This window comes from Ruditapes philippinarum, unplaced genomic scaffold, assembly GCF_026571515.1.
Source record: "Ruditapes philippinarum isolate M1 unplaced genomic scaffold, ASM2657151v2 ctg13162_1_1_1_1, whole genome shotgun sequence".
Lineage (NCBI taxonomy): Eukaryota > Metazoa > Mollusca > Bivalvia > Venerida > Veneridae > Ruditapes > Ruditapes philippinarum.
Window position 1 is genome coordinate 65 of NW_026863881.1, and position 15706 is coordinate 15770.

At 32.6% G+C, this 15706-nt stretch overlaps 1 protein-coding gene across 1 annotated transcript; it reads right to left on the reverse strand.

Annotated features, from left to right (window-relative positions):
• Positions 1 to 212: 212 nt before the first annotated feature.
• Positions 213 to 14320, reverse strand: LOC132723643 (putative uncharacterized protein DDB_G0284213). Its single transcript, XM_060708405.1, has 10 exons — positions 14235 to 14320; positions 8145 to 8250; positions 4762 to 4798; positions 4217 to 4293; positions 3571 to 3626; positions 2668 to 2724; positions 2134 to 2198; positions 1386 to 1425; positions 929 to 1045; positions 213 to 308 (listed from the first exon to the last, which is right to left on the reverse strand). The coding sequence occupies exons 1-10, from the start codon at positions 14283 to 14285 to the stop codon at positions 228 to 230; spliced, it is 687 nt and encodes a 228-aa protein (XP_060564388.1). The 5' UTR covers positions 14286 to 14320; the 3' UTR covers positions 213 to 227.
• Between the last annotated feature and the right edge of the window lie 1386 nt (positions 14321 to 15706).

Genomic DNA, 15706 nt, shown 5'->3' on the forward strand with positions numbered 1-15706 from the left:
TTTCGGCATTGTATGAAAAGAAAACATTATACGAACTGAAAATATAAATAAAAATGCTTTTTATTGTTTCTTTAAAATGCTTTGTAAACTATACAATCGAGGGTGAAAACATAACAGCGCATATTAAAGTAGTCCCTAACCGGTGTTTATTGGCAGTTTAACACCAGTTTGTTTCCTTCTTTTTCTATAGTGGCAAAATCACTTGAGTGTTAGAATCATAGTTTAACTTACGTTTCAACAGCAGCAGTTACGATATCTTTGAATTTTTGGTCCGTTAATTTTCTATCTTTAACACTCTTGATACATTTCTACAAATATAATTTTTAAAATCACTAGTATAAATACGATCAAGTAATCTGGCTAAATAATTAATGGTTTCCCATATTAAACATGTATATAATGAGAACATTTTAACTAGCTTTTATAATTATTTCAAAGAAATTTTTATAAAACAAAGTAAGTTTCTTTATCTTGGATCTACCTGGTATTATTGGTTCACTGAACACAGTAAAATTTTTCATCTTAATTCAATATAGCACCTCTCTGATGTGCAATCTATCCTTAGATAATGAACCATACATTACCAGCAAAAACATTTAGCTTATTGTCGTCCAAAAAAATACCAACATAAAGAAATAAAATAAGATTATCGTATAGGATGATTGATTTTTTTACTTATATTGTTCTAACAAAAATTGAATTTCTCCAGGTATACTAGTGGACCTTCCATTCAATTCTTTATTTCCGGCACTAGTCAGGGCACCTGGTTAGAACCATTGTCATTGTGTAAGCTGGTGGCATAGTTTCCGAAAAAATTGTTTTAATCTTTCTTGTGGAAATCAAAAACCAACAGCTTTAAGAAGTATGGTATTTAGCATCCTGTACCTCTTAACCTCGAAAATCTCAAGCTAAGCTATACACTACTCACATCAAAGGTAGTGGTTGCCATGGTTTCCAGCCTGAGTGCTGCCTCCAGGAGGTAGTCTTTCAATATGATATAACTCTTCATAAACTTCTGTATTTGTTCATCTAGCTCTTTCATTGGCTGAAAATTTATTACATTAGGAAATAACATAGAAACACAGGGCATAGCATAGATACATGAAGATTAGGATGTAAGTTGTATCCCTACTATACTTCACTAGTGGTAATTTCTTTTTTCTTTTTTTTCCCATTTTATCTATTTCATGAAAAAAGCAATCTAGCACATAGTTTATTATTTTCAAATCATTTAAATTCTATGAAAATTATTAGAAAGAATAGTTTACTAAAAGTGTTTTAGGGATAACTTTATTCCTTTTTATGACAATTATGCCTTAAAAGTGTTAACAGGAATAAAAACTCTTTTTGTTTGATCAAATCTTCATAGTTAAGTAATCACTCACCTTTGAAAATTCTGGTATAGATTTAAGATAATCTCTGCAACTGTAAGAATAAAACTACCATATTTATAAATATTTTGACACTGAAAATAGCATGGCATTTATTTAGATTAATTCAACAATTTGAAAGTAAAAATAAGTTTACATGCTTAAATTACTACAAAGGTATCAATTTTATTAAGGAAAGTTGTAGAACGTGACAACAAAGATAAACTAGGTATATCAGTAGAAAGGCATTTTTACACACTGTAAAACAGCTGATATTCTTTGGTATCTTTAAATCATTATTGCCCGTTACAATTTCATATAAAATAGATCAAATCAGAAATAATCTATACATGTATTTATATATTTATATGATGCGGATGATCATTAAGTTTTTGTTGTTGATTTTTTATCATTGTGGTTCGATTTTATGTTGCAACAACACTGTAACACTGCAAAGATCATATGGCGACTTTCCAGAATTAGACCTCAGGTGCCCCTCTGTGCATAATTTCAGGCATATATGTTCAGCTGAGTAGAACCACTGACATTCCACAAGCAAGCTGGACAGCTTCCTCACATGAAAGAAATTAAAACCCCTAGCAGGATTCAAACCCATGGCAGCAAAGGGCACTTCCCCACTGGCACCCTATGATTATAAAGAAAATGATGAAAATTAAATTCTTAATGATGTCAAATCAACTTTTATCTTTTATAGAATCTACATGATGTAATTTATTATTATAATATATATGACATAACTCACTCCTTTAAAGAACATTTCAGGTTAAATTCTCCAGAACTTGAAGTAGTTTCCATTTTGCTCTGTCTCTATTGAAATAAAATATATTTCACATTTAATATGTATGAACCATTCATATACATTTTTCAGATAAAATGCAAATTTCATTAAAATAAATGTCTCTTCAGTATGTTTTTCTATATAAATAATGTTTTATATTTGTAATATATAAATAAGATGTTATATTTATAAGTTATGACCTCAAGCAACCCAATTCACCTAAATAAAAACTTTATCATTTTCAAAAATAAAGAACTGTTTGCCTCATCCATCATTCTATGATGTGGTGTTTGGCAAATTTTCTGATGCTCCCTTTTTTCTAAACGAAATAAAAGATATGAACAATTGTGCTGTAAGATCAATCTGTAGTTTTATTTTAAATTTGTCCAATATGATATATCAAACTTGACATATTTGTAAAGCTGATAATCTTGATGAAAGAGAAAATATGTGTTGAAATACTGGCATGGTTACAGATATCTTATCATGTTTTCTTACCAGGACATTGTGGTCTAATGGACGGGCAATTATCAACATCTTATATGGTTTATATTCCTGTAAGATAAACAAAAAAACAATGATTATAAAAACTTGCATAGAAGTACTTAGTTCATTGATTTATGCAAGAGTACAGTTGTACTTCCTCAAACTTTTGAAATATAAATGGTTATATGCATATTCATTTACGACATTGTACTTTGATGAGCTTATAAAGAAAAGTAAATCAATCAAATATGAGAAGGTAGAAGAACTGACTTGCCAGTCCTTCACATTTGATCTGAGATAGAAAGTTCTTCACATATAATCTGAGACAGTAAGTAAACATACCTTATTATATTCCAGTTCTTCACATTTAATCTGAGACAGGAAGTAAAACATACCTTATTATATCATAGTTCTTCACATTTAAAATAAGACAGGAAGTAAACATACCTTATTATATCCCAGTTCTTCACATTTAAACTAAGACAGGAAGTTAGCATACCTTATTATATCCTAGTTCTTCACATTTAAAATAAGACAGGAAGTAAACATACCTTATTATATCCCAGTTCTTCACATTTAAACTAAGACAGGAAGTAAACATACCTTATTATATCCCAGTTCTTCACATTTAAAATAAGACAGGAAGTAAACATACCTTATTATATCCCAGTTCTTCACATTTAAACTAAGACAGGAAGTTAGCATACCTTATTATATCCCAGTTCTTCACATTAAAAATAAGACAGGAAGTAAACATACCTTATTATATCCCAGTTATTCACATTTAAACTAAGACAGGAATTAAACATACCTTATTATATCCCAGTTCTTCACATTTAAACTAAGACAGGAAGTAAACATACCTTATTATATCCTAGTTCTTCACATTTAATCTGATCTAGAAAGTAAACATACCTTATTATATCCAAGTTCTTCACATATAATCTTGATCTTTGTCTTTGTTGGAAAACCTAATAAAAGATATAGTCATTAATTCACCCAGCCCTAGCAGCCTTAAAAACTTGATGTTGTCTTATAGTCTGACCAAGATCTCTACTGCTGACTGCTTAAACTTAGGATTCAGATAATATAATCACATTTACAGTGAGTTCCAGATTCAAAGCAGAGCATGTCAGTTAAAATTCTTCATTTACTGAAGTATGAATAATTAAGGAACTCACTAAAGGAAACTTTAACTAGAAATTGTCTTAGTTAATAAAGAACTATAAATCAGTCAAAACCTAGACTAGAGTTAAAGGCCTTATGTAGTGATGTCTACTAATAATCTCTATAACATGTATGAAGTTGCAAGCTAAACATAACCAGTGTTACTCTGACCAAGAAGTTCCAAGATGAGGTAATAAAATGTTGCAGTTATCAAATGTATGGCAGAACCCAGAATAATTCAATACTGACTATAAATCATTATTAACAAAAAATGATCATAGTACAAAAATTATCTCTAATCTATTTATATAAATATACAATACAGTTAAGGCAAGACTGTCTAAATTTTGAAAAATCAATCTGACATTATAATTGGAAGAAAATAAATGTTTACCTTCCTGACAATATATATAATCCCCATCATCTTCTATTGTAACTATCTGTTTATCTGATCGAAGTGTTCTGTACTGACTGAAATATTCATTATAAACAATTACATAATAAATACAATCATACTAAAGCTTGTTTATAGGCAGGGAGGTCAAACAGCCTAAAAACATGAAATTTGAATTTCTTACATACATGTAGATCAACTGGGGCAATTAAATCAGAAGCAGTGCAAAAGGTAATAAAGAAATATACATGTACTCAGAAATAAATTGGAAATCATATTTTTGTGTTATTCTAATTCTGTTTAGAGTGTTTATTTTTCGGACAATTTTCAAAATTTTAATCATTATTCTGGAAGGAGAAAGTGAGCAAAAAATATTTCAAGTCCCTTCATGTTAAAAACCCTGAATGGAGTTTGTTTAAATTTTTTATTGTTATTGAGAGAAATAATACAAAAGCTGATAAAAAGTTTTTCACTTTAAATGTCTATGCAAACATACAAATATACTTAACATACATGTATTAGGATTCCCATTTTCTTCTACTTACCCTTGAAAGAATGGTGACGGCTTTAAAATATGTGTTTCTGCAAATAAGAAAATAAAACAAAAACTGATCACTGTCATCCACTATTCCTGAAGAATAAAAAAATTTGGTATTTCATTTCATTTTCAAATTGTAATCCTCTCCCAAATATGACAAATGGTTTCAGCTTATCTTCTGGACAATATCACGTTAAATTTTATAATAATAATAATAATCACAGTTTAACTTTACACATTAAAGGAATGGGGGTTATATCAATAAGATGTCTGCTTCTTCATGTAAGGATCAGGAGTTGCAGGTTTTCAACATGCCTCTCACATCACCCATCATCATCCATGGTGAATAGAGAAGACTTTGGGACTTCAAACTGTTGATGAAAGCCTCACTCTGCTAGGATATATATCTGGGTTATAATTACCTGGTGCATTATCATAATTATGTAACACTATCATAGTAAACTGTGATTGTCCTGGTCGGAGTCAAATACCAATTTTATACAGCAATAATAACAAGAAGCGCCGCAATGCGACGAAAACCAGGTTTTCAACGACCAAGTTTTGATGTGACAGCAATCAATAGGTCAAAGTGCACTGAAGTTATTGAGTAGAAGCTGAAAATTCTATTGTAAGCAAATGACCTTGAACTTGCTCCCAGGTATCTAAGTGGCAATCCAAAGCTGCCACTCAGCAAGTTTGGTGTCAAAAGGTCAAAGCAAACTCAACTCATGAAAACTTAATACATTAACCTTGATAACAGACATCTGGGTAGCATAATCTCAAGCTGCCTCTTGATATAAGCTATCCATACACCAAGTTTGGTGTCAATAGGCCAAAGCAAACTAAAGTTATTGAGCAGAAACTGAGTTTCTATTTTTAGTAACAGTGACCTTGGCCTTGATCACAGACATCTGGGTAGCATAATCCCAAGCTGCCTCTTGATATAAGCTATCCATACACCAAGTTTGGTGTCAATAGGCCAAAGCAAACTTAAGTAATTGAGCAGAACCTGAATTTCTATTTTTAGTAACAGTGACCTTGGCCTTGATCACAGACACCTGGGTAGCATAATCCCAAGCTGCCTCTTGATATAAGCTATCCATACATCAAGTTTGGTGTCAATAGGCCAAAGCAAACTAGTTATTGAGCAGAAACTGAATTTCTATTTTAGTAACAGTGACCTTGACCTTGATAACAGACACCTAGGTAGCAATCCCAAGCTGCCTCTTGATATAAGCTATCCATACACCAAGTTTGGTGTCAATAGGCCAAAGCAAACTCAAGTTATTGAGCAGAAACTGAATTTTATTTTAGTAACAGTGACCTTGACCTTGATCACAGACACCTTTTGATAGCAATCCAAGCTGCCTCTTGATATAAGCTACCAATACACCAAGTTTGGTGTCAATAGGCCAAAGCAAACTAAAGTTATTGAAGCAGAAACTGAATTTTTATTTTTAGTAACAGTGACCCTTGACCTTGATAACAGACACCTGCGGTAGCAATCCCAAGCTGCCTCTTGATATAAGCTATCCATACACCAAGTTTGGTGTCAATAGGCCAAAGCAAACTCAAGTGATTGAGCAGAAACTGAATTTCTATTTTTAGAAACAGTGACCTTGGCCTTGATCACAGACATCTGGGTAGCATAATCCCAAGCTGCCTCTTGATATAAGCTATCCATACATCAAGTTTGGGTGTCAATAGGCCAAAGCAAACTCAAATTATTGAGCAGAAACTGAATTTCTATTTTTAGTAACAATGACCTTGACCTTCATCACAGACACCTGGATAGCAATCCCCAGCTGCCTCTTGATATAAGCTATCCATACACCAAGTTTGGTGTCAATAGGCCAAAGCAAACTAAAGTTATTGAGCAGAAACTGAATTTCTATTTTAAGTAACAGTGACCTTGACCTTGATAAGAGACACCTGGTAGCAATCCAAAGCTGCCTCTTGATATAAGCTATCCATACACCAAGTTAGGTGTAAATAGGCCAAAGCAAACTCAAGTTATTGAGCAGAAACTGAATTTCTATTTTTAGTAACAGTGACGCTTGACATTGATCACAGACACCTGGATGGCAATCCCAAGCTGCCTCTTGATATAAGCTATCCATACACCAAGTTTTGGTGTCAATAGGCCAAAGCAAACTCAAGTTATTGAGCAGGAAACTGAATTTCTATTTTTAGTAAAAGTGACATTGGCCTTGATAACGGACATCTGGGTAGCAATCCAAGCTGCCTCTTGATATAAGCTATCCATACACCAAGTTTGGTGTCAATAGGCCAAAAGCAAACTTAAGTTATTGAGCAGAAACTGAATTTCCTATTTTTAGTAACAGTGACCTTGACCTTGATAACTGACACCTGGGTAGCAATCCCAAGCTGCCTCTTGATATAAGCTATCCATACACCAAGTTTGGTGTCAATAGGCCAAAGCAAACTAAAGTTATTGAGCAGAAACTGAATTTCTATTTTTAGTAACAGTGACCTTGGCCTTTATCACAGACACCTGGGTAGCAATCCCAAGCTGCCTCTTGATATAAGCTATCCATACACCAAGTTTGGTGTCAATAGGCCAAAGCAAACTCAAGTTATTGAGCAGAAACTGAATTTCTATTTTTAGTAACAGTGACCTTGACCTTGATAACTGACACCTGGGTAGCAATCCCATGCTGCCTCTTGATATAAGCTATCCATACACCAAGTTTAGTGTCAATAGGCCAAAGCAAACTTTAGTTATTGAGCGGAAACTGAATTTCATTTTTTAGTACCAGTGACCTTGACCTTGATCACAGACACCTGGGTAGCAATCCCAAGCTGCCTCTTGATATAAGCTATCCATACACCAAGTTTAGTGTCAATAGGCCAAAGCAAACTCAAGTTATTGAGCAGAACATGAATTTCTATTTTTATTTACAGTGACCTTGACCTTGATCACAGACACCTGGGTAGCAAACCCAAGCTGCCTCTTGATATAAGCTACCTACACACAAAGTTTGGTGTCAATAGGCCAAAGCAAAACTAAATGTATTGAGCGGAAACCAGAAGTTGACGCCCCCGCCCGCCCGCCCGACTTCGGCATTACAATAACCCGGATTTCGTTGAAAACCTGCAGTTACAATATACTGAATGATTTACTGGAAATTAATTTGTTTGTTAAGGACTTTTAGAAACAAATTAAGATAAATTCTATATTCTTTTATGTTAAAACTTTTGAAATTAATAATACATGTAAATACCAATGATTGGCCCAGTAGGTCAATGTTGCGTTCATGTACAATCACTTCTTTCATCTCACAAAACATAACAACTACATGTATCTAAGTGAACCATTAATAGATTATCTAATATTTATAGATATGTGTCCATGTATATATTACCTACCAACAAACTTGTCTGTTATTCTAACACCATGCAGACAGTCTGATTGTGGTAAACAAATTAAGTTACGTTCTTCTTGTGCCTTTTCATAACATGATAAATATTTACTCTGAAAAAATAATTTATTTTTCACATTTTCATATTCAATTTTTAACATCTCTAATTTTATAAGTTGTCATTTTACATATACATGTAATATATAATAAAGAAACAAAGTACAGGACATTTTCACCCTATCACCACCGGGCCATACATGTGAACTTTTTTAGATGATCATTTAGTCGGAGATTTTTCTTCAAAAGAGAGGGAGATTTTAGAATTTGCAATAAAAACAAGAAGAAAGTTTGACTGACATCAAAAGAGGAAGATTTCTTTAATTTGTGTTTGAAAATAGCCCCTTATTTTCAGAAAAATCTTTAAAAATATGGCTGCTCCTGCTAAAAGTGGGAGAGTTCACAATTTGTATGCCACCCGCCAAAAAAAAAGGTCCCATTCCCAATCCAAAATAGCCTCATTTTTTGCCACTTTCAAAAAATAAATTGCCAACAGCAGCCAAAAAATCTTACTGCTCTTTATTCCGAGTAAAAAATGCACTTTTTTTACTTGTTTCATATAAAAAGCTGACACTTGTTATGCAGACCTGGGGTAATCATTAATCGTAATCATCGATTTTTTAATTGATTACATGATTACACTGTAATCATCATGTAATTGATTACCTTGCTCAAAATTGATTACATTAATTGTAATTAATCAATTACAGCTTAAATTCAGTCTGTAATTATGATTACAATTTGATTGATATTGATTACTTTCAGATTTTTCATGAAACTATTAAAATTCAAATGATTTATTTCACATGTTACAATTAAACTAATACTCCTTTATAATCATAAATGATCTTTAATCACAAATTGTAGAGTGTAAATTGATTGATTTTGATACACAACTAAGCAACATTTTTATTGAATAGAAAGAATGTTCTCAATTGATATCCCTATTTGAAGTAAATAATAGACATTGTCATAATAAACAATGATTGTTCATAAAGGTAGTAAAATATCAAGTGAGATGTTTTAAGACATCACTCACAATAAAGAAATAAGTTTTAATCCATGCACTGCCATTTTAACCAAATTCTAAGTGAAAGATAGACATCATTTTTGGGCTGGTCTTCTAACCAAAATGTCAAAACATTGGATTTTTGATGTCTTTGAATTTCCAAAAGAGATCTCTGGAAATGTCACAGCACAATGCAAATTGTGCCCTAAAAAGATTAATGGGCAGTTGGGCACACAAAGTCACGTTCCAATTTCATTACCCACATAAAGGTTTTTGTTTCACATATTTTGGTTAAAGATTCAAAACCATGTTTTAAAAGTTTTAAACAATGTAGATAACTTCTTTACTCTGTATATTCTAGAGTTTATGTCAGATGCATATTACCATATTTTAATTATATGCAACAGTTATTTTGTAAGGTTATAGACAATGTGTCTATATCATAATGGATACTGTTGTACCATTGAAGTGTTTGTAAAAAATTGATAATTTCTTTGTAAAGCCTATTGTCTCTTTGAATTCCCATACAAACATTTATTGTTTTCACACCTGTTTTAACACCTGTATACAGCATACTGTACAATTGACACTTTTCAAAATTTCTGTTGTGGAGAGTTCATTATGGAACCTACACCAAGAAGACTGAGGACCAGAAAACCAATGTGAAACCACCACCCTCTGTTTCCGATTGCCCAACAACACCAGTTGTTGCAAAGTATGCACCTTCTCATCCAAAATAACAGCACACCACAAATGTCTTTGTAAAGTTTGTTGCTGGTGGCTTGCTTCCATTGTCAACTATTGATAACTAAGAGTTTCGTGAACTTTGCAAATCTTCCGTCCTGATAGATGCAGTCTGACTGACAGATGGTTTCATGAACTTATGATGCTAAAGTGCAATGCTAAAATATGATAAAGTGATGTGACAGTAACTAAAAGTGTGTTAAATTGATGACTGTTGATGAGCTGGAAATCCTTTGTATATATAATGTATATAATATATATAATGTATATATTAAATAGCAATAAGAAACTTTTGTTTATAGTTATACATTGAATGTAATCAATTATCAATCAATTACTTTCTTAAAGTAATTGTAATTTAATTGATTACAGAGGCAAGTCTGTGTAATCAATTGTAATCAATTACAATAAAATCTGAAAGTAATTGTAATTAAATCAATTACTGATCAATGTAATCATCCCCAGGTCTGTTGTTATGTGATCTGAGCATACACATGTTAAAAACTAAAAAGATATTCCTTTGATATATAACCATGTTTTTCCCAATCCAAAGTAGCCCTATATTTTTCCTATTTTCCTACTTTCAAAAAATAAATTGCCAACAGCAGCCAAAACATCAAACTGCTTCTAATTTCTAGAAAAAAAATACTTTTTTACTTGTTCATTATAAAAAAGTGACAGGTTGTCTGATCATAAAAATGTTAAAAATTAAAAAGTTAAAGGTAGTTTATTCACTTATCCATAGTTTGTCTTATTATTTTTCTCCCATGGATTGAGGCCATAAAATTATGTTTTAATAATTTCAAATGAACAAGAGTAAAATGGATTAATTATTAATAAGGTATAAAAGCTTTTAAAGTACTTAGGGCCTGTTGAAATGTGTTCAATTCAAGAAATTACTGCATTGTAATAACTAATATTCAATGGTTTGGTGTGTGAGATGATACACAAAAATAAACAAAAACATTTACTTTCAGATGATACCAAATTTATCATGTACTATCACAGACACTTGGGGTTTGGAGCTCAAAACGCCTTTAAAATCCAAATAAATTGTATTATTATAGATGTTGAAATATGAAATTTTTTCAAAACGGCTTATATTAAGTTTTTTTGATATATAGGATCAGTACATGTGCTGGGATTGACAAATATGCATTTTATTTGGATTTTAAAGGCGTTTTGAGCTCCAAACCCCAAGTGTCTGTGGTACTATTTGTTTTTTCATAATGTCACAATTCAGACCTGTTCACTTATTAGGGGTGAAGATGTGTCAGTGGCCGGATAGCTCGGTAGGTAGTCGCGGAACCGTAACCGGAGGGTCCCGTGTTCGATTCCCGTTCAGACTGCACATTTTTCTCACCCTGTGACATTTGGCCCCTAAGAGGCAACCAACAACAACTCAGCCAGCTGACTTGTAAGAAATCTGTGTACCAGAACAGCTTCTTTCCGGCCACCATCATCCTCTGGAATCGCCTACCCATACAAGTTGTTGAGAAACCAACCTTGGAGGGGTTCAAGTCGGCGCTGACAAAACACACAACCACCAACTAGACACATTGCCAGTTTTTACCAGATGTTAAAAATATGTAAATAGCCAATTTTTAACTGTAAAGAGGAAACCAATTGCTGGGCATGTACATAGTTTTAGTTTCATCGCGATTATGCTCTATGAAGAGTGAGGCGATTACTGAAGATGATGATGAATGGGGGACCGTGACTGGATATAGCTCGGAGTCTAATTTACATTGCTCTGTAACTCTATGAAATTTGTGGACAAATTTCAATATTATAATTTATATTACTAAGCACGGGAGTACATGTATGTCACGATTCAGAACTGTTCACTTATTAGGGGAGAAGATGTGTCAGCGGCCTGATCACTCGGTCGGTAGAGCCATGGAAGGGTATTCCAAGGGTTTCAGGTTTCGAGTCCCAGTCAGGTTGCACATTTTTCTCACCCTGTGACTGTGCATAACAACTTTGAGCTGAGCAAATGGTCTGTTAAAAACTTAATAATGACTAGGCAGATTTAAATTGAATATTATCATAATGACAGAAATTTTCAACGCCTGCAGGACAGGGCGGACCGTGAGACAGGGCGGACCATACCAGGGCGGACCGTGACTCGAGACTAGGCGGACCATATTTTGGGACAGGGCGGACCGTCACTTGAGACTAGGCGGACCTTGATTTAAAAAAGTATTTATATGTGGACTAATGTAATAAAAGTATTAAATTATTGATGTTTTTGTTCTTCGTTTTAATATTTCAATGCATATATAAAAGTAAAAATATAAAATAAATTTTATAAGTTCATGTGTAATTGAATATTAATTTGCTGAATGGACGATGTCACTCGAGACGAAAGTATTTAATTGTGGATGATTTTGGTATTCTTTATAATATTTCAATCTGAACCTTTCTATGTAACATATGAAACATATATATACTGAACCAAAAAAGGAAACTTTCGCAAAGTAGCATGTGCCAGTTGTCAAGGGTACCACATAGATGTACACACTTGTATATATGTAGTAGCTCGTAAAACTCGTTTTGTTTGCAAAATCGGTCAGCTAATCGCCGTATAAAAGCCCGAAATGTTTATTCAACGTAAAAATCGAGTTTCAAAAGGATTGAAAAACTGTACTAACATATCTACATTCAAACTTGGAGAAAGTTTCTTTTTTGTTTCAGTATATTAGAGTAGTTTAAAAAAATTTTCTCAAGAAATTATTTGTAATTGCGTCGACTTACGCAAGTGATAATTTACCAATTATCGGGATATAACAATGTTATTGTTTGTATAAGGCGCTAACGCTGCTAAAATTGATAAACTTTATTAAACAATTAGACACATAAAAAAACATATTTTGTTGTACAATACACAAAATAACAATGATAACGAATAACATCACATTAAAATTATTTGCAATTCAACACAATAACAAAAAAATGAAGGGACATATTTGAAAAACAAAACTATCTTATTAAAATTTACATAATAAGCACTGACACATGAATTAAAATGAACACTGAAATAGAATTTATTAAACAATAAGACACATCAAAGAACTTTTAAAACTTACTGTATTTTATATTTTTAATTGAATATTTGAATTGAAATATCAATACGAAGAACAAAAACATCAATAATTAGTCCACATATAAATACTTTTTTAAATCACGGTCCGCCTCGTCTCGAGTGACGGTCCGCCCTGTCCAAAAATACGGTCCGCCTAGTCTCGAGTCACGGTCCGCCCTAGTCCTATAAATATGACGTCGCTTTGAGATATTTTTGCTTCTGGGCAAAGCAACGTCATATCGAAATTGCTCAAAAACCCATAGCATGTTCCGCCAGAAAATCGGGCGGAACGAAAAACAATGAAGACAGCGTGTATTTACATAATTTTTTACCTATTTATGAACAAAACTAAAAAATGAATACCTTTAGTCAAAATAATTAAACTGTCACATCCGAAAAATCATGATTAAATCCTCTCATGTATTTCAATTCCTTTTACAGCCGATTAACAAATGGCGTCCGTAAAGTGCGCGAAATCTGATTGGCTAATTCAAATGCAAGCGTTTAACTGAGTCAGAACAATCTAACGGAATATTTTTTTAACGAAATAATTACCCATGCACCGTCAGTGTGTTCGAATATATTTTTCCGTTCAAAAATTTGGAATCAATCTGTAAAGCACCTTGCTTAACCAGTATGGCTGATAGACAAAAATAGATTGATGTTTATATTTTATTTTAAATTGATAAGTACATCGTTTGAAAGTTTTTGTGTATGATTGAGCATAAAATTGAAAGAAAATATTATAAGCTTTTGAATAAAGCTTGAAAGGCAAGACAATAGACATTTTTTGAATTTTATATGATGCTATGCGTTTTTGAGCAATAACTATTAGACGTCAGGCTTGACCGACAAAAACTATAACAAGCCTGTAACGTCTAATATATTGGACTAGGTCCGCCCTGGTACGGTCCGCCCTGTCTCACGGTCCGCCCTGTCCGTAATTCATTTTCAACCAGTGTCACTTGGACATTGTTTCTCTTATGGTTCATTGTACAAAAGATTGTAAATAGTAAACTATATATCTCTACTACAGTCTGAAAAAATATATATAAAATTCTATCCAAAATAAATACAACCGACTACTAGTACACTAGTGTTAAAATCAGTGTTCACACGGACTGTTAGTAATGATTCTAACTGAAACGTAGCCTCATGCAATAAGAATGAGGCAAAATCTTTAGTTTTCACGTTAACCTTACTTGCAAAGCTATAAAAAATGGATTTATATCGAGTTCATCTATTTCTGACATTTTGTAGCAGACAGTTGACCTTTGACCATAGTAATCTCAAAACCAAATCAAATAAATAACTTTTTTCTGATATAGAATTTCATATAAAATAAACCACACCTTTAGATTTAAAAATAATTATTCAATTGACAGTGACGATTATATTAGATTCCAAAAAGCGAATGAGCTAAAAATTATGTTTTACTTTGGTTTGGAAACTATTATTATCAAAATGGCGTCATTATGGTAGGAAATTATCTTTCTTGTAATAAATTTGTATTTTCTTAATGTTTTGGCGGAATATCTTTTAAAATACCTATCCAGCATAAGCCCTAAGTAAAATACTGTAACTTTCAATCAATTATTTTCGAAATATTCAGGTTTAATTACGTTATTTTGATTAAAATGTGGGCATTATGTTTTGTTTGACAAGGTATGAAACTTGAAAGAGCTAAAATACAGTCTAAAGTCACTGAATGGTAAGTGTTAAGATGATTGTCTGAGCGTGAGAAACAAAAGTCCAATCTCATCATATAGATACTAGACCCTTTTCTATAAGATTCACCATGGCCTGGTTGCAATCAAAGGGACCCGGCACAGTGTTGGGATAGTGTAAAAAAGTAATTTTAGAAAAAATATATACTGTATAAATAATATATAGACAAGGGGTTGAACTCGCCAAATCGGCCGAATGCCACTAGTCCAGTATAAGTCAAAATTGCAAAGTAATTTTTACGTAAATCATAATATGAAATTAGGCAAAGCCCACTGCGAAAAAGACATGGATATACGGAAGTGTACGGAATTCCGTATATCATTAATATACGTGTAAGAATACGGGAAACTTGAAATACGGAGATGTACGGGGCCGTATATTATATCAGTCCGTATATGACTAGTATACGAACTCCGTACACTCGTAATATACGGGAACTTTGATGTACGAAGTCCGTATTTTACTAATATACGGAATTTTTATAACAAGTCCGTATATTACTAAAATACGAAATTCCGTATTCGTGCAAATACGGATTCTGTATATAGAAATAGCGAATGAAAATTTACTTCTGAATAGCCTATTTCCTGTAAGAGTAAAGAAATAGTCTGATTATATATTTGTCAGACATTTGACAATTAACACAATGCAAAATTTCCTGGAGTTATTAACGCGTCAATTGCGTACAAATGATATCGTCAGTGCACAGAACGTGTAAGACATCCACCTGTAACATGCAGACGCGGTATTCTAGCTCAATACCGCTTGGTTTGCTTTTTAGCATACACCCGCAGATAAATAGCGAATACTTTACAATTGCGATTGACGATTAGATAGTACTGTTTTGCATTGAATCATGTTATTTTGTAATTTCCTTTTCATTATCATTATAATATTTTATAGTGATAAGCCAAACATGAGAAAATGATAAAGTTGAAATTGTGAT